The sequence below is a fragment of the Leopardus geoffroyi genome, chromosome A3, assembly GCF_018350155.1.
Source record: "Leopardus geoffroyi isolate Oge1 chromosome A3, O.geoffroyi_Oge1_pat1.0, whole genome shotgun sequence".
Classification (NCBI taxonomy): domain Eukaryota; kingdom Metazoa; phylum Chordata; class Mammalia; order Carnivora; family Felidae; genus Leopardus; species Leopardus geoffroyi.
The window spans coordinates 51,811,918-51,836,728 of record NC_059336.1 but is presented as its reverse complement, the minus strand read 5'-3'; the positions used below and the strand labels follow the sequence as shown (position 1 = coordinate 51,836,728).

The following is a 24,811-nucleotide window of genomic DNA, read 5'->3' as shown; positions in this document are numbered from 1 at the left end:
ATCAACCCTCAGTTTGTTCTCACTTTTTAAGAGTCTCTTATGCTTTGGCTCTCTCCCACTCTAACCTCTTTTTTTATTCCTTCCCCTCCCCCATGGGTTTCTGTTAAGTTTCTCAGGATCCACATAAGAGTGAAAACATATGGTATCTGTCTTTCTCTGTATGGCTTATTTCACTTAGCATCACACTCTCCAGTTCCATCCACGTTGCTACAAAGGGCCATATTTCATTCTTTCTCATTGCCACATAGTACTCCATTGTGTATATAAACCACAATTTCTTTATCCATTCATCAGTTGATGGACATTTAGACTCATTCCATAGTTTGGCTATTGAGAGTGCTGCTATAAACATTGGGGTACAAACACCCCTATGCATCAGCACTCCTGTATCCCTTGGGTAAATTCCTAGCAGTGCTACTGCTGGGTCATAGGGTAGGTCTATTTTTAATTTTTTGAGGAATGTCCACACGGTTTTCCAGAGCGGCTGCACCAGTTTGCATTCCCACCAACAGTGCAAGAGGGTTCCCGTTTCTCCACATTCTCTCCAGCATCTATAGTCTCCTGATTTGTTCATTATGGCCACTCTGACTGGCGTGAGGTGATACCTGAGTGTGGTTTTGATTTGTATTTCCCTAATGAGGAGCAACGTTGATCATCTTTTCATGTGCCTGTTGGCCATCCGGATGTCTTCTTTAGAGAAGTGTCTATTCATATTTTCTGCCCATTTCTTCACGGGATTATTTGTTTTTCGGGTGTGGAGTTTGGTGAGCTCTTTATAGATTTTGGATACTAGCCCTTTGTCTGATATGTCATTTGCAAATATCTTTTCCCATTCCGTTGGTTGCCTTTTAGTTTTGTTGGTTGTTTCCTTTGCTGTGCAGAAGCTTTTTATCTTCATGAGGTCCCAGTAGTTCATTTTTGCTTTTAATTCCCTTGCCTTTGGAGATGTGTCAAGTAAGAGATTGCTACGGCTGAGGTCAGAGAGGTCTTTTCCTGCTTTCTCCTCTAGGGTTTTGATGGTTTCCTGTCTCACATTCAGGTCCTTTATCCATTTTGAGTTTATTTTTGTGAATGGTGTAAAAAAGTGGTCTAGTTTCAATCTTCTGTATATTGCTGTCCAGTTCTCCCAGCACCATTTGTTAAAGAGACTGTCTTTTTTCCATTGGATGTTCTTTCCTGCTTTGTCAAAGATGAGTTGGCCATACGTTTGTGGGTCTAGTTCTGGGGTTTGTATTCTATTCCATTGGTCTATGTGTCTGTTTTTGTGCCAATACCATGCTGTCTTGATGATGACAGCTTTGTAGTAGAGGCTAAAGTCTGGGATTGTGATGCCTCCTGCTTTGGTCTTCTTCAAAATTACTTTGGCTATTCGGGGTCATTTGTGGTTCCATATGAATTTTAGGATTGCTTGTTCTAGTTTCGAGAAGAATGCTGGTGCAATTTAGATTGGGATTGTATTGAATGTGTAGATAGCTTTGGGTAGTATTGACATGTTGACAATATTTATTCTTCCAATCCATGAGCACGGAATGTTTTTCCATTCCTTTATATCTTCTTCAATTTTCTTCATAAGCTTTCTATAGTTTTCAGCATACAGATCTTTTACATCTTTGGTTAGATATATCCCTAGGTATTTTATGCTTCTTGGTGCAATTGTGAATGGGAGCAGTTTCTGTATTTGTCTTTCTGTTGCTTCATTATTAGTGTATAAGAATGCAACTGATTTCTGTACATTGATTTTGTATCCTGCAACTTTGCTGAATTTATGTATCAGTTCTAGCAGACTTCTGGTGGAGTCTATCAGATTTTCCATGTGTAATATCATCTCATCTGCAAAAAGCGAAAGCTTGACTTCATCTTTGCCAATTTTGATGCCTTTGATTTCCTTTTGTTGTCTGATTGCTTATGCTAGGACTTCCAACGCTATGTTAAACAACAGCAGTGAGAGTGGACATCCCTGTTGCGTTCCTGATCTCAGGGAAAAAGTTCTGAGTTTTTCCCATTGAGGATGATGTTAGCTGTGGGCTTTTCATAAATGGCTTTTATGATCTTTGAGTATGTTCCTTCTATCCCGACTTTCTCGAAGGTTTTTATTAAGAAAGGTTGCTGAATTTTGTCAAAGGTCTTTTCTGCATCGATTGACAGGATCATATGGTTCTTATCTTTTCTTTTATTAATGTAATGTATCACGTTGATTGATTTGTGAATGTTGAACCAGCCCTGCATCCCAGGAATGAATCCCACTTGATCATGGTGAGTAATTCTTTTTATATGCTGTTGAATTCGATTTGCTAGTATCTTATTGAGAATTTTTGCATCCATATTCATCAGGGATATTGGCCTGTAGTTCTCTTTTTTTACTGGGTCTCTGTCTGGTTTAGGAATCAAAGTAATACTGGCTTCATAGAATGAGTCTGGAAGTTTTCCTTCCCTTTCTATTTTTTAGAATAGCTTGAGAAGGATAGGTATTATCTCTGCTTTAAATGTCAGGTAGAACTCCCCTGGGAAGCCATCTGGTCCTGGACTCTTATTTGTTGGGAGATTTTTGATGACTGATTCAATTTCTTCACTGGTTATGGGTCTGTTCAAGCTTTCTCTTTCCTCCTGATTGAGTTTTGGAAGCGTGTGGGTGTTTAGGAATTTGTCCATTTCTTCCAGGTTGTCCAGTTTGTTGGCATATAATTTTTCATAGTATTCCCTGATAATTGCTTGTATCTCTGAGGGATTGGTTGTAATAATTTCATTTTCATTCATGATTTTATCTATTTGGGTCATCTCCCTTTTCTTTTTGAGAAGTCTGGCTAGAGGTTTATCAATTTTGTTTATTTTTTCAAAAAACCAACTCTTGGTTTCATTGATCTGCTCTACAATTTTTTAGATTCTATATTGTTTATTTCTGCTCTGATCTTTATTATTTCTCTTCTTCTGCTGGGTTTAGGCTGTCTTTGCTGTTCTGCTTCTAGTTCCTTTAGGTGTGCTGTTAGATTTTGTATTTGAGATTTTTCTTGTTTCTTGAGAGGGGCCTGGATTGCAATGTATTTTCCTCTCAGAACTGCCTTTGCTGCATTCCAAAGCGTTTGGATTGTTGTATTTTCATTTTCGTTTGGAGGTTTTCCAGACTTTTTCCTGGAGTTGATTTCAAGCTTCATTGCATTGTGGTCTGAAAGTATGCATGGTATGATCTCAATTCTTGTATACTGTTTTGTGACCCTGTAGGTGATCTATCTTAGAGAATGTTCCATGTGCACTCGGGAAGAAAGTATATTCTGTTGCCTTGGGATGCAAAGTTCTAAATATATCTTGTCAAGTCCATCTGATCCAATGTATCATTCAGGGCCCTTGTTTCTTTATTGACTGTGTGTCTAGATGATCTATCCATTGCTGTAAGTGGAGTGTTAAAGTCCCTTGCAATTACCGCATCTTATCAATAAGGTTGCTTATGTTTGTGAGTAATTGTTTTATGTATTTGGGGGCTCCCGTAGTTGGCGCATAGACATTTATAATTGTTAGTTCTTCTTCATGGATAGACCCTGTAATTATTGTATAATGCCCTTCTTCATCTTTTGTTACAGCCTTTATTTTAAAGTCTAGTTTGTCTGATATAAATATGGCTACTCCAGCTTTCTTTTGACTTCCAGTAGTTTGATAGTTCTCCCTCCCCTCACTTTCAATCTGAAGGTGTCCTCCGGTCTAAAATGAGTCTCTTGTAGACAGCAAATAGATGGGTCTTGTTTATTTATCCATTCTGATACCCTATGTCTTTTGGTTGGCACATTTAGTCCATTTATGTTCAGTGTTTATAGAAAGATATGGGTTTAGAGTCATTGTGATGTCTGTAGGTTTCATGCCTGTAGCAATATCTCTGGTACTTTGTCTCACAGGATCCCCCTTAGGATCTCTTGTAGCTGGTTTAGTGGTGACGAATTCCTTCAGTTTTTGTTTGGCAAGACCTTTATCTCTCCTTCCATTCTGAATGACAGACTTGCTGCATATTTTTCTGTTCCTCACATTAAAGATTTCCTCCCATTCCTTTCTGGCCTGCCTAGTTTCAGTAGAGAGGTCAGTCACGAGTCTTATCGGTCTCCCTTTATATGTTAGAGCACGTTTATCCCTAGCTGCTTTCAGAATTTTCTCTTTATCCTTGTATTTTGCCAGTTTCACTATGATATGTCGTGCAGAAGATCTATTCAAGTTACGTCTGAAGGGAGTTCTCTGTGCCTCTTGGATTTCAATGCCTTTTTCCCTCCTCATATCAGGGAAGTTCTCAGCTATGATTTCTTCAAGTACACCTTCAACACCTTTCCCTCTCTCTTCCTCCTCTGGAATACCAATTATGCATAGATTATTTCTCTTTAGTGCATCACTGAGTTCTCTAATTCTCCCCTCATACTCCTGGATTTTTTTCTCTCTTTTTCTCAGCTTCCTGTTTTGCCATAATTTTATCTTCTGGTTCACCTATTTTCTCCTCTGCGTCTTCAATCCGATCCGTGGTCATCTCCATTTTATTTTGCAGCTCATTAATAGCATTTTTTACTTCCTCCTGACTATTCCTTACTCCCTTGATCTCTGTAGCAAGAGATTGTCTGCTGTCCTCTATACTGTTTTCAAGTCCAGCGATTAATTTTATGACTATTGTTTTAAATTCACTTTCTGTCATATTCTTTAAATCCTTTTTGATCAGTTCATTAGCTGTCACTACTTCCTGGAGATTCTTTTGAGGGGATTTCTTCCGTTTTGTCATTTTGGATAGTCCCTGGAATGGTGCGGAACTGCAGGGCACTTCCCCTGTGCTGTGGTGTATAACTGGAGTTGGTGGGCATGGCCGCAGTCAGACCTGATGTCTGCCCCCAGCCCACTGCTGGGGCCACAGTCAGACTGGTGTGTACCTTCTCTTCCCCTCTCCTAGGGGTGGGATTCACTGTGGGGTGGCGTGGCCCTTCTGGGCTACTTGCACACTGCCAGGCTTGTGGTGCTGGGGATCTGGTGTATTAGCTGGGGTGGATCTGCAAGGTGCACAGGGGCGGGAGGGGCAGGCTCAGCTGGCTTATCCTTTGGTGATCTGCTTCGGGAGGGGCCTTGCGGCACCGGGAGGGAGTCAGACCCGATGGATGGATCCGCAGAAGCACAACGTTGGTTGTTTGCGAGGTGCAAGGAAGTTCCCTGGCAGGAACTGGTTCCCTTTGGGATTTTGGCTGGGGGATGGGCGAGGGAGATGGCACTGGCGAGCGCCTCTGTTCCCAGCCAAGCTGAGCTCTGTTGTCCGGGGCTCAACAACTCTCCCTCCTGTTGTCCTCCAGCCCTCCGGCTCTCCGAGCAGATGTTAAGTCCCGCTTGCTGTCCGAACATACTCCGTCCAGCCCCTCTGCTTTTGCAAGCCAGACTGGGGGCCTCTGCTTGGCTGGAGGGCTGCCCCTCTGCCCCGTCTCCCTACCGCCAGTCCGTGTAGAGCTCACCGCCTCTCTGCCCTTCTACCCTCTTCCGTGGGCCTCTCATCTGCTCTTGGCTCCAGAGAATCCGTTGTGCTAGTCTTTTGGCAGTTTTCTGGGTTATTTAGTCAGGTGTAGGTGGAATCTAAGTGATCAGCAGGACGCAATGAGCCCAGCGTCCTCCTACGCCGCCATCTTCCCCTCCTCAAATCTATTTTTTCCCTTTTGAATTTAAGTGATGGTATTTTCTTTTTATTTATTTATTTATTTTTTGATTACCAACTACACTCCTGACTGATAACAGCAGTTGATTTTATGTATTTTTTTTCAGCTGACTACCTGGCTCAGGCGTTTGATTCTCTGTGTTTAGACTTGAAGACAGATGAAGGAAAAATCTTGTTTTTGGAGTATCAAGCTGTTCCAGTAATACTAAATCATCTAAGAATATCCAGTAAAGGACTCCTCTCCAATGTCATTGATAGTTTGCTTCAGATGACAGTGGAATCTAGTAAGTTTTAAAGTTTTTAGATACACAAAGAAAGGACAGTAAGATGATTCTCCTCATGTGTTCTGAATGTATAACTCTACATAGACATACTGTATTTTATAATAGAAATGGTTAAATGTACTTTTGGCAGCTGTATAGTAGAGTCATTAATAACATTGGTAGGAGTTATGTGTCTAGATTTCCACTAAGCACAATTTCCAATATTCAGTCGTTTCAGTTATATAGATATATTCTGCATTGTTAGTCATGTTTTCGAGCTTCTCTGTTCTCCTGTCTAATCATTCTGACATATGTAACCCTGTATTCTCTGTTTGCTCAAAGGGAGTGAGATGTTCAAGTGTATCTCCATCTAAAGTGAGAGTAATGACAAAGCTACTCATTGCCTCTTCAACCTTACTGTTTTTGTTGGAGTTTGGGGGTTGGGGGAGCACTCATCTATATATATGGGTACTCTTTTTCATGCATATTTGTAACATTTGTAGCCTGTGGATTTATTTGACCTTTTGGTTTTTATATTGGCATAACAAGTTCTTCAAACTTACTATTTTGATGGTTCCTAATTTAGCCCTGATATATATGGGCATGTTGAACATAAATATTTTCATTTGCTTTGGTTGGTATTGCTCTTTGAAATTCAAGTAACCCCTTGACTTGTAACAAGCAACCATTTTGCCTCAGTAATTCTTTTTCACTTTAGTTTTTCCTCTTCCCTATTCCTTCTTCCTTCTACAGTACTTCTAAAAATGAAATGTTTATGCCTTTCAGAAGGTGGAAACTAAAATTGGAAAGCCATTGCTCAGTGTGGTAGTAAGCAGTCTGTGGAATTTGATGCTGCTTGTGGGCGAATTCCTAAGAGCTGGGTATAAACCATAGTTATATTTCTAACTAGGTACATTCAGTGTATGGCTTCACATTTTCAATTCACTTTGTATACTTTCTCGTTTTTTCCTTTACAACATCCCTGTGAAGGGCCTGTATAGAAAAACTGAGGCCTGGAAAAATTAGGTAACTTGTCCATGGTTCCACAGTGAGGCAGAGGTAGGACTTAGACTTGAAACCAGGTCTGATTCTAGATGTAACAAGGTACAGTTCTACTGTTGCACTGTGATTAGGTTTTCCAGAGGCTTTTTTCCTGCTGCGAAATGTCAAGTCTTCTCTGACATATTTAATGTTTTTAGCCATTTTTGACTTGGGTGTCTAGCTACCTAGATAAGTAATCTCAGGGTTTTGTATCTTGATTAACTAATGTAAGGTATAGAGCAAAAAAGTAAAAAATTAGTAAACTGAGACACAGCCACCCAAGATTACTTGTTTAAAGTGGGTAGATTTACAGTTAAGTTTCACAGGATTTTTCTTAATGAAGAGAACAAAAATTTTACCAGATGCAAATGTCTGTTTATTAGAAACAAATCTGTGTGAACATTTCTAACAGAGATGAAATCTAGCATCCAAAGGAAAACTAAATATAATTTTATGAAATAGTGGGCCTACTTGGGTAAAATGACTTTATGGCACTGTAACATTCATATTTGGAGAAATATAGTAGATAAAAAGTCAACAGATGTTCAGTTCATTCACTCCTGTTTTCCTTTGTTCAAATTATTCTCAAATCCAGCGTTATCCTTTCTTGTTCAAATTGAGTAAATAAAGCAATTTCTTATGCGGAGTGCTAGAAAGACATGTCATTTTTTGTGATGGGAAGCTGTTGGAAGGTTAGAAATGAGTAAACCTTTGGGGTGCCTGGGTGGCTCAGTTGGTTAGGCATTCGACTTCAGCTCTGGTTCATCTCATGGTTCATGGGTTCTAGCCCCGTGTTGGGCTCTGTGCCAAATTGATGACATATTTCAAGTGTTGTGTTTGCAGTACTTGCTGAACCTTATGGCTTCCTTCAGTGTCCATTTAGGGCTTTGGAGAAAGGCTGGAGGAAGGTGTCAGTGGACCAAGCTCTAGCCTGGGAGTACTCAAAGTGCTTAGTACTGGTTCTCTAACACAGGTTAGTATAGAAATAGTGTTCAAAACCTGTGTAGTAGTTGTCAAGTTACTAATTGTATGCCAAACTCAATAATAATTTAAAACATTTGGACTTGTGAGGTGCCTGGTTGGCTTAGGTCCTTCCTGATTTCAGCTCAGGTCATGACCTCAGGGTTGGTGAGATTGAGTGCCGTGCTGGGCTCTGCTGTGACGGCACTGTTGCAGAGCCTGCTTGGAATTCTCTCTCTCCCTCTCTCTGTCCCTCCCCTGCTTATGCAAAAATAAATAAATAAACATTTAAAAAATACATTTGGTCCCTTATTTTATATGTTTGTTTTATTTCATTTCTAGTGTTTTTTAATGGTATTGTAAAAAGATAAATCTTAATAGTTTATTTGAGCAAACACCAATTCTAGTGGGGAGTACCAAATCTGAAATGATTACATGTGCTCTGCCTGTGGGGCCTAGGGCAGAGGTTTTAATAGAAAAGACAGGGAAACAAAACAAAAAAATTATTTAATTGGTTTTAACTTAAATGTTTGCTTTGGGAAAATTTAGTTAATTGGCCGTGATGATAGTTTTTCTTGAGGTTCATTTTCCTAGATTTGAGAAAATCTAGTTGACTGTTGATGAGTAGTTTTTCTTGGGTTTTGTTTTCTTAGATTGAAGCACATTGACTGCTTTAGAATTTGATTTGTTTAGGTAGGGTACCATGAGAGCTCTTCAGTGTAATAGCCTCTTTGTTTAACTATTTTAAACCGTGTTTTGTTAAAGTGTGTTATATTCTCTGTGCTGGATTGGAAATCTCAGACTGGTGCTGACCCACAGTAGTTTGAGGAGCAATAGGATACTCCATCTCTACTTGATATTTCATATTAGGCCACGATATAGTTTGTATTGCTATAGTTGATGGTTTTTCTCTTGTACCCTTGTGCTCTTCCCCCAGATTCATCTTTTCAGATATGAGAAATGTTATGCTATTTAAGTATTTACTGTTTTTTGAAAGCTGGTAAAATGCATTTTTTAAAATCTAGATCTATTTTATTTAAAATTTTTAAATGTATGTTTATTTTTGAGAGAGAGAGAGCACGAGCCGGGGAGGGGCAGAGAGAGAGGGAGACACGGAATCTGAAGCATCTCCAGGCTCTGAGCTGTTAGCACAGAGGGGCTCAAACTCACAGACTGTGAGATCATGACCTGAGCCAAAGTCAAACACTTAACCGATTGAGCCACCCAGGCACCCCTAGATCTATTTTATTTTATTTTATTTTTTTTAAATTTTTTTCAACGTTTATTTATTTTTGGGGGGACAGAGAGAGACAGAGCATGAACGGGGGAGGGGCAGAGAGAGAGGGAGACACAGAATCAGAAGCAGGCTCCAGGCTCTGAGCCATCAGCCCAGAGCCCGACGCGGGGCTCGAATTCACGGACCGCGAGATCGTGACCTGGCTGAAGTCGGACGCTTAACCGACTGCGCCACCCAGGCGCCCCCCTAGATCTATTTTAAAATGCATTTCTTTGAGTATAAATTGAGCTCGGTACATTGATTTACCTCAATACATGTTATGAATACTTTTTTTTTTTTTTTTAAGATTGAGTGCTTCTGATAATATCTCTTTTGGGTGTGAGTGTATATCATATAATAACTTAGTAATGTTGCTTTTAGAAAATTACTTTGTGGTTTCTTTTTTCTTTTTCCTGTCAGTGGTTAAAAGCTATTATTCATTTACCTGGGTTTAGCTGGGTAAGAACTTGAGTCTTATTTTATTTCAAAGAATACTTTCCTTTTCTTGTCAGACTTAGTTTAAATAGAGGGATTTAAGTTTGTATTTGTATTATTTAGTTCACTCTGTTTTGTGGCTAAAAACTGCCTTGTCTAAGGTAACATGCTGCCATTTAACACTTGAATTGCAATAATGTTTTTGAGTGTATTTTGCAGATACTTTTTGAAGTTTATTTTTATTACAAAAATAATAGAAAATTGGAAAACTACAAGCTAGAAAAAAAGTCTTACTATCCAAAGATACCTACATTTACTTCATATGAATATTACTTTCTCTCTTTTTTTCCATGAATAATTTTTATGATGTTGGGTATTTCTTTTCTTTTTCATTGTTTAGCATGGTTAAATTCTAGTGTACATTTAGTTGTATCAACCTCTGTTTATCTGTCTAAAATACCAAAATACAGGAAAATATTAGGGTATTTTGCAAAGAAATATACTTGAGTTCTGTTTAAATTGTGAATATGTGTAAAAAATATAATAAAGATAGCACAGAATTATCAACTACTTTGGACTATGCTACATGCATTAAATTTGTTCTATGGATCTAGAAATTATGTGTTTATATTTTTTAGTTTGGTGCTATTTTTCATTGGCAGTTTGATTTTTCTTGATTTGGGCAATATTTATTTCTTCCCTTCTTGCTGTCGTTCTATTATGTTTTTATTCTTAAGGAGATTAAAGCAAGGGTAATTTCAATGAAATGATATATGTGATATTTCCAACAGTGTACCAACTTAGTATGCACATACCCATGTTTCTAGTCATGAATCCCTCATGCATATAACCTGTTTTCTCCATTAAAGGCTTTCAAATGAAAGAATGTTCTCTATAACAAAACACCATGGGAAGATTTGTTTTTAATAACTGAAGAATATATAATAATTTTTTAAGTCTAAAAGAATTTGACACCCCTCTTAATTCCACCACCTTGATAACACAGTTTGCAAATTGCCTGATATGTGTTTTTTTTACATAGTTGCAATCATAATATGCATACTTTGTTTTATAAGAAATGCATATTCATTATAGAAAGATTAGAAAATACAGATTTATTTCATTCAACAAATATCTGTCTGTAGACTGCACATTTATCCCTGGCACTGAGTGGGGCACTTAGGGATACAGCAGAGAACAAGATAAGTAAATCCCTGTCAACGTGGAACTTCTTGTCTACTTGACTTTTGTCAAATTCCTGGTATACTTGGGATGATAATAATACTACTATCATAGAATTATGAAAATGGTAAGTGAGTTAGCCATGCAGAGGTTCGAGAAACTATTCTAGGGATCAGGAACCGCTCGAGTAAAGACATTAGGGTAGGTATTAGTTATTAGGTATGATATTTTCAAGACACAGCAGGGAAGTCAGTGTAGCTGAAGCAGAGTAGTAGAAGAATCAGAAGATGGGGTCTGGCACTTGTTCAGAAGGGCCTTGTTGCCCATTAGTGAGACGTGGGGACTTTTATTTCCCTGGGAATATCCTGGGTGGCTCATTTGGTTAAGTGTCTGTTTGTTTCAGCTAAGGTCATGATCTTACAGTTTGTGAGATCAAGCCTTGTATAAGGCCCTGTGCTGACAGCATGGGGCCTGCTTGATATTCTCTCCCCTTTTCTCTCTGCATCCCTGCCCCCCAATAAATAAATAAACTTAAAAATTAAAAAACCCAGAACTCCTGAAGCTTTCCCTTTCTATTCCACTTTGTTGAATGTCATATTATGAACCTTTTTTGGGTATATTTCTGCATAGCCCTTATTTTTGCTTATTTTCATTATATTCATGTACTATGTATTTATGTAATATTCATTTATTATTGTTACCATTTATTAAGACATTTCTTGTGGGAAGTTTGTATGAAATTTGATAAGAAAATCAATTCATTGGTCTTCCATCCCACCATCAAAGAGCTTTCAAGTAGTTTGTGGCCAGCCCCATGAGGGATATGTGGCACAGGGAACTAACCTAGTAGACCCTTGCATGACCTTTTGAAGTCTACTTAAGAGTCAGTTGATGTTCACATGTAGCTCTACATTTGATAGTGGTCTCTGAATGCTGTCAGATTTATAGCTATAAGTTGCATAATTGCTTTAATGATGTTTCCATTTCCTAGTCTGACACTATAAGAGAATCTTTTTTTTTTTTTTTTTAGATCTAAGCCTGGATTTCCTAGTGTAACGCTAGATGACAATGAGCCCTTTTTTGGTCAGGTTTAGGTTTATTTTATATATAGCCTGTCTTGAGGAAACTTGTTTCAATATTTTGTGACAACAAAAGAAACCAGTGTGTATGTTAGGGAGTAAAATCCCACCTGCCAATTGGTATGATAGAGGAAGCCAAGAAGAAATCAAATAAATAATTAAATGTACAGATAATGAATATGCTATTTTTATTTATTTTTTTTACATAAAAGTTCTCTGGGTATTTAACCTAAGGATTTTTTTTCAACACTGCATTTATTGTTTAAAAGATAACACATTCACATAGCTAATCATTTCAAAGGTACAAAAGTGAAAAGTCATCTTTTCCTTCCTTTGAGAAAGCAATTTAACTAGCTTTTTCCAAATTATTTCATAGGTGTACCATGTCTCTCTACATACACACACACATGCCAGTTCTTACTCCTTCATTTTTTTCAAAAGAATGTTAGCATACTATATGTGTTATGAAAAATACATCTTAGAGATCTTGTATTAGTACATAAAGAGTTTCTTCAATGAAAACTTATTCATTTAAGATAACCATTGATAGATGTGTTAACCTTAAAAAATAAAACTACTAGTTAATTCTATCAGCAAAAATGGGTTTATTTGGTAACAGCAGAGAACTGAAATACAGAACAAACAAGCTATCAGAAAACCACAGGCAAGACCAGAGAACAAAGGAGAGGAAAGCTCTCCTCTGAATACAAGAAAGTGGTGGTGGTGGTTGGGGGGTTGGGAGGGTGGATGGGTGGGAGGGCTGTTATAAACAAAAAGCTCATCTGAGTAAACTGGGAGTTGGAAGTAAAGGGGCGTTTCATTTACTGAGTTGTGACCATTTCTCCTTGGCTGGGCTTTTGCTGTGGAAGGAGGAAACCTTTCTTCCACCTCCTGGCTTAGTAAAGTAGTATCCATGTGCAAGGTATATCTCTTTCTGTTGGGTCTGCAATTGATCACAAGTGTTAGGGCATGAGAGCGCCCTCTGCTGGCCTTCTGACCCCATTCAAAATGAGATTTCCCTTTATTAATTTTCACAGATATTTGGGTTGTCTAGGCTTTTACCAATGCAAACAGTGCTTCTTTATACAAAAACAAATTTGCACATGTGGGAGCTTATTTGAATTGTATAGATACCTAGAAAGAAGAATAGATACCTAGGAAGTAGAATTGTTGGATCAAAAGAAAATTTATCAGATTGTGAGAATGACATGGAGTAAAAAGTAGGTAAAATAACAAAAGAAAAAGAACAGGGAAGTCAAAAAGGCAGTTACAAAATTGTTTATTCATTTACTTTGTTGTTTATGTTTTACAAAATGATTTTTTCTAATAATTCGTAGTTCAGAGACGTAAGAATTGAGTATATAGGTGGGTATGGTGATATGGATAATTCAGGCAGCTCTTACACCCCATACCCTTTTCTTTATGTGACTCCATCCTCCCTACCACTTCAGCTCTTTGCTCCTTCTTTCCCTATTCCTAAATCCATCTACCTGCTACTCAGTATAGTGCATTGAATGGGTGAAGGTAGCCCATTTGCCCAGCTAAGACAGCAGTGCTGCTGACATGGAAACTTTGGCTTTCTGAGCTTCTCAGTGGTTGTTGCACAGCAGTCTAAGTACAGGAGGTAGTCTGGGGGGTTTCCAGATATAATGTTTGGAGGCTGAGGACTGTCTCTGTAGACATCTTATTTCAAGTTTAATCGGGGACAGGTGAAAAGCAGTTTTTTTTTTTCCTCTTTTTTAAAGCATTTCCAAAATGCCACTTACATATCAGTTTTAGTTCATTTTCTTTGAAATATTTTTTTAATTGTAAAATACATATATCATAAAATTTGCCATCTTAACCATTTTTAAGTATATAATTTGTTAGTGTTAAGTACATTCACATTGTTGTGCAGCCATCCATCTCCAGCCATCTTCAGAATTGTTTCATTTTCCCCAGCTGATAATCTGTACCCACTAACTCCCCATTTCCCCCTCCCCCTAGCCCTGGGCACCCACCATTTCACTTTGTATTTGTGAATTTGACTTCTGTAGGTACTTCACATAGGTAGAGTCATATAGTATTTGTCTTTTTGGGATTGAAAATCACTTAGCTTAATGTCCTCATGTATCAAAATATCCTTCCTTTTTAAAGGGTAAATAATATTCCATTGTATGGATGGTTATGCTACATTTTATCAATTAACCCATTGATGGACACTTGGCTTGCTTTCAACTTTGCCTGTTGTGAATAATGCTACCAAGAATGTAGGTGTACAAATATCTGTTTGAGCCTGTTTTAAATTTTTGGGGGGTCTTTAAAATAGTTTTTAGTCATCAAATGTGAACAACAGTCATCAGAGTGAACAACAATGTTTGAAATTGTACTGAAATTAAGACAACACTATAAGAAAATAACAGTCAGAACTTGATTTAGGGGGCGACTGGCTGAAGTGTCTGACTTCTGCTCAGGTCACGATCTCATGGTTCATGAGTTCAGGCCCCACGTTGGGCTCTGTACTGACACCTCAGAGCCTGGAGCCTGCTTCAGATTCTGTGTCTCCCTCTCTCTCTGCCCCTCCCCACTCACGCTCTTTCTCTCAAAAATAAAGAAACAAACAACAAAAACAAAAACACCTTGGTTTAGGTTATTCCCAAAGCAGATTCAGCTACCGAAGCAACATGTAAACTGTTTTCAACATCTGAATTTGTTGTAGTTTAAAATAATTGTTTATAAGCTTCATTTAAATCCAGGCACCATAATGTTACAGAAATGTAGTTTCTTGAGAAGTCCAAAATGGTATTAATAGCACACCTTTATATCCTCCTCTGTCCCTCTTCAAAGACCTATTTATCCTCTTGATATTTGAGTCTGCTGATCATTGAGAGAACAGTGACTGATTTCTGGATATGTGAAACTGAAATGGCCATTTCACTGTTTGTGCCATTGTTAGAAAATCAGAGTTGGAGATTGCCTTTATATCTTTTAAGACAAATTATTAAGAAAGGAAAAAGTTTAATCTTACTTTGAGTCTTGGTTAATCAGGTCAGATTTTCTGTTCTTTTATAGATTTTAGCTAATCCTTCTGTGTTTTGTGGTTTAAAATAGAATTCTTGTGTGTTTTTGCTTTTTTCTGGTACTTTTATGATTCTTACTACCATCCAATGCCAAACTATCATATCTTATGTGAACTACTGCAGTAGTTTCTCACTGATTTCCTTGCTTCCCCCCTTGCCACTCTTCTCGCTGCATTCTCTGTGCCTCCACCAAAGTGTATGTCACTCCCTTGAAAAACATAAGTGTAAGAACTCCCCAAGTAGCTTCTTGTTGTAGATAAAAGGTGAGATTCTTGAAATGATCCACAAGGCCTGTTAAGGTCTGGCCTCTGTCTGCCTTTTTCAGTTCATGTCTTACCACTTTCACCAATTGTCAGACTTGCTCCTTCCTCAGTGGTCTTTGCAGCTGATCCTCCCACCTGCAATACTTTTCAACCAGATAGTGGCAAGGCTTGCTTACCTCCATGCCTTTGGGTCCCTGCTCCAATATCACATCCTCAGAGAGTCCTTCTTTGTTCTATGTAACTGAGCCCCATGCACTTTCCTTATCCCCCTTACTCCATTTTATTGTACCCTCTAATGCTTACCTGACATATGTACATGCACACACACTGATCTCTGATTCATTTACAGTTTATCTTAGTGAAAGGTATGAGGTGTTATGGATTAAACTATTTTTCTAGATGGCTACCCACCCTTTATTCCACAAACTGTCTTTCCCCCTTTGTTTAGAAAGTCTATTTTAGAGTATTTAAAGTTTATCTGCATTCTCTAATTGTTTGTAATGGTTTTCATTCCATTCTTTTGGTTTCTCCAGATATACAGTCATATTATCTGTAAATAATTTATCTCTTCCTTAAAGATCTTTATAATTTTATTTTGCCTTGTCTCATTGACACCCAGTCACCTTTAGTACAATGATAAATAATGGCAATGGTAGTAAACATTTTCATCATAGTCCTCATTTTATTTATTAAAAAATTTTTTTATGTTTATTTTTGAGAGAGAGAGCATGAGTGAGGGAGGGGCTGAGAGAGGGAGACACAGAATCTGAAGCAGGTTCCAGGCTCTGAGCTGTCAGCCCAGACCCTGACATGGGGCTCAAACTCACCAACCATGAGATCATGACCTGAGCCGAAGTTGGAAGTTTAACCGACTGAGCCATCCAGGCGCCCCAGTAGTACTCATTTTAATGAGAATGTTCCTAGTGTTGTTTCATTCAGCAAAATGTTGCCGGCTTGGGTTGAAATACATACGTCTTCTCATTTTAAGAAAATATTCATCTACAGAGTGTGTGTTGAATTTTGTCAAATGAATTTTTAGTATTTATGGAGTTTGATATATCAAAAAAGGATCATGTGATCAATAGAGGGAATTAAAATGGTGACTTTATACCATCTTTAGATTACTAAAATAAACTACATTTAGTCATGGGATGTTTTTCTTATACTGTACTGCTGATTTTGTTTGCATCACAAAAGAAAATAACCTGTCTCATTTATGATACCCATTCAGAATTCTAGACTGAATATTAGCATTTATGTTTACTGTAACAATTGAATACTGAGTTTTATTTCTTTCTATTTTACTTTATGTATAAAGTGTACTTTATGTGTAAAGCTCTGGGATGTGGACATGTTACTAGTTGTATAAGTTTTCTATGGCTGCTCTAACAAATTACCACAGACCTGGTCCTTCACACAACAGAAATTTATTCTGTCACGGTTCTGGAAGCCAGAAGTTTGACATCAGTTTCACTGGGCCAGAATCAAAGCATTGACAGGGCCATGCTTTCTTCAGAGCCTCTAGGGGACAGTCTGCTTCTTATCTCTTCCAGCTTCTGGTAGCAGGTAGCATTCCTTGGCTTGTGGCTACATCATTAATATCTGCCTCCTAGGTCACATTTAATATGTAAAATAATTTCTTTATTATTCAAGTATGTTGAATCCAACAAACAGATCAGGAGGTGACTGCCATTAAAAAGATCCTTTATACTTACAGTTTCTTTTTTTTTTTTTAATGTTTATTTATTTTAGCGAGTGGGGAGGGGCAGAGAGAGAGGGAGACAGAGGATCTGAAGCAGCTCTGCGCTGACAGCAGAGAGCCTGACACTGGGCTCAAACTCACACACCATGAGATCAGGACCTGAGCTGAAGTCATACTCCTAACCCACTGAGGCATCCAGGTGCCCCTGTACTTACAGTGGCTAATTGAAATGGGCACACCATTTGTAGGGGGCCACACAGGAAGTACCTAGGTCAGTCAGCAAGCAGAGGAGGGAAAGGCAGGGAACTGTGAACAGGAACCTTTATTGTGGCTTCCCCTGGGAAGGTATGGGCAAGGCAGAATAAGCGGGTTTAGGATTGGCTATTTTGAATAATTTCTGTGGGTACCGGGGCACAGGGGTTGGTACCTGTCCTGAGAGTGATTAGAGCAGGTGGAAAGTGGTCTGAAGTGTAATACCACACAAGAGGTGATTGGGGGGCATGGGCTGTAGATTGGTTGGTTTGCATATGGAAGATGCATTCACAGGCAGATCATTTACTATCTGTAGGAACTATCTCTCCCCATCTCACGATCCTTAATTTAGTTACATCTGCAAAGCCTTTGCCTTTGTCATCCTAAGCACTAGCACATTCACAGGTGCTAGTGGTTAGGATATGAAGCAGGCTCCAGGCTTGGAACTTTCAGCACAGAGCCTGACATGGGGCTCGAACCCACAAACCTAGAGATCATGACCTGAGCCAAAGTCAGACACTTAACCTGACTGAGCCACTTGCAACCCAGGCACCCTTTCCTTTGTGTTTTAAAGGAACTGTTTAAAATGTTTTATAAAATGTTTATTATAAAAAGATGGCATGAGTCACTGAATTAGGAACTGCTCCTCTAGTTCAGCTACTTATTTTATATATAGAGGAGATTGCAGGCTGGCAAAGAGATTGCAGTAAAGTGAATATTGCAATAAACTGAATCCTAAACTTTTTGGTTTCCTAATGCATATAAAAGTTATGTTTACACCATATTGTAGCCATTTAGGTATGGAATAGCATCATATCCCCCACCCCCCCAAAAAACCAATGTACATACCTTAATTAAAATATATTACTGGGGTGCCTGGGTGAGTCACTCCATTAAGAATCCAGCCTTTTTTTTTAAATTTAGTTTATTTTTTTAATTTATATCCAAGTTAGCATATAGTGTGACAATGATTTCAGGAGTAGATTTCTTAATGCCCCTTATCGATTTAGCCCTCCCCCACCCCCACAATGCCTCTAGTAACCCACTGTTTGTTCTCCATATTTAAGACTCTGTTATGTTTTGTCCCCCTCCCTGTTTTTCTTATTGTTTTTGCTTCCCTTCCCTTGTGTTCATCTGTTTTGTTTCTTAAAGTCATCATATGAGTGAAGTCATATGATACTTGTTTTTCTCTAATTTCTTTTAGCATAATACCCTCTAGTTCCCTCCATGTAGTTGCAAATGGCAAGATTTCATTCTTTTGATCGCCAAGTAATACTCCATTGTATATATATGCACCACATCTTCTTTATCCATTCATCCATCGATGGACATTTGGGCTCTTTCCATACTTTGGCTATTGTTGATAGTGCTGCTATTAACATTGGGGTGCATGTGCCCCTTCGAAACAGCATATCTGTATCCTTTGGGTAAATACCTAGTAGTGCAATTGCTGGGTTGTAGGGTAGTTCTACTTTTAATTTTTTGAGGAACCTCCATCCTGTTTTCCAGAGTGGCTGCGTCAGTTTGCATTTCCACCAGCAGTGCAAAAGAGATCCTCTTTCCCGCATCCTCTCCAACATCTGTTGTTGCCTGAGTTGTTAATGTTAGCCATTCTGACAGGTATGAGGTAGTATCTCATTGTGGTTTTGATTTGTATTTCCCTGATGATGAGTAATGTTGAGCATGTTTTCATGTGTCGGTTGGCCATCTGAATGTCTTCCTTGGAGAAATGTCTATTTGTGCCTTTTGCCCATTTCTTCACAGGATTATTTGGTTTTTGGCTGTTGAGTTTGATAAGTTGTTTATAGATTTTGGATACTAACCCTTTATCTGATATGTCGTTTGCAGATATCTCCTCCCATCCCATTGGTTGCCTTTGAGTTTTGCTGATTGTTTCCTTTATTGTGCAGAAGCTTTTTATTTTCATGAGGTCCCAATAATTCACTTTGCTTTTGCTTCCCTTCCTCCAGAGACATGTTGAGTAAGAGGTTGCTATGGCCAAGGTAAAAGAGGTTTTTGCTTGCTTTCTCCTTGAGGATTTTGATGGCTTCCCGCCTCACATTTAGGTCTTTCATCCATTTTGAGGTTCGTTTTTTTTTTTTAATTTTTTTTTAATGTTTATTTTTGACAGAGAGAGAGAGAGAGAATGAGTGGGGGGAGGGGCAGAGAGAGAGGGAGACACAGAATCTGAAGCAGGCTCCAGACTCTGAGCTGTCAGCACAGAGCCCAACATGGGGCTTGAACTCACAGACCGCGAGATCGTGACCTGAGTCAAAGTTGGACACTCAACCGACTGAGCCACCCAGGTGCCCCAATTTGAGTTTATTTTTGTGTATGGTGCAACAAAGTGGTCCAGGTTCATTGTTCTGCATGTCGCTGTCCAGTTTTCCCAGCACCACTTGCTGAAGAGAGTGTCTTTATTCCATTGGACATTCTTTCCTGCTTTGTCAAAAATTAGTTGGCCATATGATTTTGGATCCATTTCTGGGTTCTCTATTCTGTTCCATTGATCTGAGTGTCTGTTTTTGTGTTAGTACCATACTGTCTTGATGATTACAGCTTTGTAATACAGCTTGAAGTGTGGGATTGTGATGCCTCCTGCTTTGGTTTCCTTTTTCAAGATTGCTTTGGCTATTCGGGGTCTTTTGTGGTTCCATACAAATTGTAGGATTGTTTGTTCTAGCTCTGTGAAGAATACTGGTGTTGTTTTGATAGGTATTGCATTGAACATGTAGATTGCTTTGGGTAGTATTGACATTTTAACAATATTTGTTCTTCCTATCCAGGAGCATGGAATATTTTTCCATTTTTTTTGTGTCTTCTTCAATTTGTTTCATAAGCTTTCTATAGCTTTCAGTGTATAGATTTTTCACCTCTTTGGTTAGATTTTTTTCCTAGGTATTTTATGGGTTTTGGTGCAATTGTAAATGGGATCGATTCCTTGATTTCTCTTTCTGTTGCTTCATTGGTGGTTTATAGGAATGCAACCGATTTCTGTGCATTGATTTTATATCCTGCAACTTTGCTGAATTCTTGAATCAGTTCTAGCAGTTTCTTGGTGGAATCTTTTGGGTTTTCCATATAGAGTACCATGTCATCTGTGAAGAGTGAAAGTTTGACTTCCTCCTGGCCGATTTGGATGCCTTTTATTTCTTTGTGTTGTCTGATGGCTGAGGCTAAGACTTCCAATATTATGTTGAATAACAGTGGTGAGAGTGGACATCCCTGTCTTGTTCCTGACCTTAGGGGGAAAGCTCTCATTTTTTTCCCCATTGAGGATGATCTTAGCATTGGGTCTTTCATATATGGCTTTTATGATCTCAAGGTATGATCCTTCTATCCCTACTTTCTTTTATTGATGTGATGAATCACAGTGATTGTTTTGTGGATATTGAACTGAACCAGCGCTGCATCCCAGGTATAAATCCCACTTGGTCTTGGTGAATAATTTTTATAATGTTTTGTTGGATCTGGTTGGCTAATATCTTATTGAGGATTTTTGAATCCATGTTCATCAGGGAAATTGGTCTGTAGTTCTCCTTTTTAGTGGGGTCTTCATCTGGTTTTTGGAATCAAGGTAATGCTGACTTCATTGAAAGAGTTTGGAAGATTTCCTTCCATTTCTATTTTTTGGAACAGCTTCAAGAGAATAGGTGTTAATTCTTCCTTAAATGTTTGGTAGAATTTTCCTGGAAAGCCATCTGACCCTGAACTCTTGTTTTGGAGATTTTTGATTACTATTTCAATTTCTTTACTATTCAAATTTTCCTTTTCTCCCTGTTTTAATTTTGGTAGTTTATATGTTTCTAGGAATTTGTCCATTTCTTCCAGATTGCCCATTTTATTGGCATATAATTGCTCATAATATTCTTTTATTATTTGTATTTCTGCTGTGTTGGTTGTGATCTCTTTAATTCTTGATTTTATTTTTTGGGGTCCTTTCCTTTTTCATTTTGATCCAACTGGCTAGTGGTTTATCAATTTTGTTAATTCTTTTGAAAAGACAGCTTCTGGTTTCATTGATCTGTTCTACTGTTTATTTTTGGTTTTGATAGCATTGATTTCTGCTCTGATCTTTATTATTTCCTATCTTTTGCTGATTTTGGGTTTTATTTGCTGTTCTTTTTCCAACTCTTTAATGTGTAAGGTTAGGTTGTGTATCTGAGACTTTTTTTCCTTCTTTGGGAAGGCATGGATTGCTGTATACTTCCCTCTTGTGACTGCCTTTGCTGCATCCCAGTGGTTTTGGGCTATGGTGTAATCATTTTCATTGGCTTGCAAATACTTTTTAATTTCCTCTTTAACTTCTTGGTTAGCCCAATCATTCTTTAGTAGGATGTTCTTTAGTCTCCAAGTACTTGTTATCTTTCCACATTTTTTCTTGTGGTTGATTTCAAGTTTCTTAGCATTGTGGTCTGGAAATATGCATGTTATGATACCGATATTTTTGTACTTGTTGAGGGCTCATTTGTGTCTTAGTATGTGATCTATTCTGGAGAACGTTCCATGTTCACTGGAGAAGAATGTATATTTCGCTGCTTGAGGATGAAATGTTCTGAATATATCTGTTTGGTCCATCTGGTCCTGTGTGTCATTCAAAGCCATTGTTTCCTTGTTGATTTTGTTTACATGATCTGTCCATTGCTATAAGTGGGGTGTTCAAGTCTCCTACTATTATGGTATTATTATCAATGAGTTATTATAATTATGATATAATGCCCTTCTTCATCTCTTGTGACAAGTCTCTTTTATTTATTTATTATTATTTTTTAATTTTATTTTTTATTTTTTAAAATTTACATCCAAATTAGCATATAGTGCAACAATGATTTCAGGAGTAGATTCCTTAATTCCCCTTACCCATTTAGCCCCTCCCCTCTCCATCAACCCCTCCAGCAACCCTCAGTTTGTTCTCCATATTTATGAGCCTCTTCTGTTTTGTCCCCCTCCCTGTTTTTATATTATTTTTGTTTCCCTTCCCTTATATTCATCTGTTTTGCCTCTTAAAGTCCTCCTGAGTGAAGTCATATGATTTTTGTCTTTCTCTGACTAATTTCACTTAACATAATACCCTCCAGTTCCATCCATGTAGCTGCAAATGGCAAGATTTCATTCTTTTTGATTGCCGAGTTAATACTCCATTGTATATATATACCACATTTTCTTAGTCCATTCATCCATCGATAGACATTTGGCTATTGTTGATAGTGCTGCTATAAACATGGGGGGTGCATGTGTCCCTTCGAAACAGCACATCTGTATCCCATGGATAAATGCCTAGTAGTGCAATTGCTGGGTCATAGTGTAGTTCTATTTTTAGTTTTTTGAGGAACCTCCATACTGTTTTCCAGAATGGCTGCACAGGCTTGCATTGCCATCAACGGTGCAAAAGAGATCTTTCTCTGCATCCTCACCAATATCTGTTGTTGCCTAAGTTGTTAATGTTAGCCATTCTGACAGGTGTAAGGTGGTATCTCATTGTGGTTTTGATTTGTGTTTCCGTGATGATGTTGAGCATGTTTTCATGTGTTGATTGGCCATCTGGATGTCTTCCTTGGAGAAGTGTCTATTCATGTCTTTTGCCCATTTCTTCACTGGATTATTTGTTTTTTGGCTGTTGAGTTTGATAAGTTCTTTACAGATTTTGGTTACTACCCCTTTATCTGATATATCATTTGCAAATATCTTCTCCCGTTCCATCAGTTGAATTTTAGTTTTGCTGATTATTTCCTTTATTGTGCAAAAGCTTTTTATTTTGATGAGGTCCCAGTAGTTCATTTTTGCTTTTATTTCCCTTGCCTCGGGAGACGTGTTGAGTAAGAAGTTGCTGCAGCCAAGATCAAAGAGGTTTTTGCCTGCTTTCTCCTATAGAATTTTGATGGCTTTCTGTCTTACATTGAGGTCTTTCATCCATTTTGAGTTTATTTTTGTGTATGGTGTAAGAAAGTTCATTCTTCCGCATGTTTCTGTCCAGTGTCCCCAGCACCACTTGCTGAAGAGACTGTCTTTATTCCATTGGACATTTTTTCCTGCTTTGTCAAAGATTAGTTGGCCATACGTTTGTGGGTCCATTTCTGGGTTCTCTATTCTGTTCCATTGATCTGAGTGTCTGACAGCCTGTCTTAAAGTCTAGATTGTCTAAGTATGGCTACTCTGGCTTTCTTTTGGCGACCATTAGCATGATAGATGGTTCTCCATCCCCTTACTTCCAATCTGAAGGTTCCTTTAGGTCTCAAGTGGGTCTCTTATAAACAACATATAGACAGATCTTGTTTTCTTATCCTTTCTGTTACCCTCTCTTTTGATTGGAGCATTTAGTCCACTGATGTTTAGAGTGAGTACTGAAAGATATGAATTTACTGCCATTGTGTTTCTTGTAGAGTTGGAGTTTCTGGTGGTGTTCTCTTGTCCTTTGTTGCTTTTGGTCTTTTTTTTTTTTTTTTGTCTTTTCTCCCCTCAGAGAGTCCCGCTTAAAATTTTTTGCAGGGTTGGTTTAGTGGTCACACACTCCTTTAATTTTTGTTTGGGAAACTTTTAATCTCGCCTTCTGAGTGACACCCTTGCTGGATAAACAATACTTGGCTGCATATTTTTTCTGATTCAGCACATTGAATATATTCTGCCACTCCTTTCTGGCTTGCCAAGTTTCTGTGGATAGGTCTGCTACAAACCTGATCTGTCTTCCTTTGTAGGTTAAGGACTTTTTTTGCCTTGCTGCTTTCATGATTCTTTCCTTGCCTGAGTATTTTGTGAATTTGACTACAATATGCCTTGTTGATGGTCGGTTTTTGTTGACTCTACTGGGAGTCCTCTGTGCTCTATGGATTTTGATGTCTGTGTCTTTCCCCAGGTTAGTAAAGTTTTCCAGTATGATTTGCTCACATAACCCTTCTACCATGTTTTCTTTCTCTTCATCTTCTGGGTACCCTATGATTCTGATGTTGTTCCTTTTTAATGCGTCACTGGTTTCTCTATTTCTTAAAATGTGCCCTTTTGTCTTAGTCTCCCTCTTTTTTTTTCTGCTTCATTGTCCTCCATAAGTTTATCCTCTATATCACTGATTTGCTGCTTTGGCCTCATCCATCCTTGCCACTGTGGCATCCATTTGAGTTTGCAGCTCAGTTATGGCATTTTTTATTTCCTCCTTACTAGCTTTTACTTCTTTTATCTCTACAGAATGGGATTCTAATCTGTTTTCAATGCCAGCTAGTATTCTTAGTGTCATGATTCTAAATTCTCGTTCAGACATCTTGCTTGTATCTCTGTTGATTAAGTCCCTGGCTGTCTTTTCTTCCTGCTCTTTCTTTTGGGGTGAATTCCTTCATTTCGTCATTTTGAAGGAAGAAAAGAAATTAATAAGGTAAAAGAAATTGAAACTAAAAAATTATCAACAACACATAAAAATCAAATAAACGCTAGATTCTAGGTGTGTTGGTCTGGCTGTTAAAAGGAGATTGATAGATTAGAGAAAAAAAGGGAAGAAAAAAGGAAAACATTTGAAATTTTGAAAAAATGAATACAGTGAAATAGAATAAAATGAAATGATGAAAGGAAAATGGAATTTGAAACTTTACGAAAAAAGTAAAAAATATAGTAGAAAAAAAGAAAAATATTTTTAATAAAAATTGAAATAAAATTGTTTTTTCTAG

At 38.1% G+C, this 24,811-nt stretch overlaps 1 protein-coding gene across 7 annotated transcripts in view; it reads left to right on the top strand.

Moving 5' to 3' along the window:
- CCDC138 (coiled-coil domain containing 138) overlaps positions 1–24,811 on the top strand; it is a 138,132-nt gene that overhangs the window by 88,213 nt on the left and 25,108 nt on the right. For 6 of the 7 annotated variants that reach the window (XM_045443732.1, XM_045443733.1, XM_045443730.1 and 3 more), the window contains one exon: positions 5,758–5,934. The exons of the other annotated variant lie outside the window; for it this stretch is intronic. In XM_045443732.1, the coding sequence (XP_045299688.1) occupies positions 5,758–5,934 (177 nt within the window). The remainder of the gene's footprint in view (positions 1–5,757; positions 5,935–24,811) is intronic. 7 annotated transcript variants of the gene reach the window in all.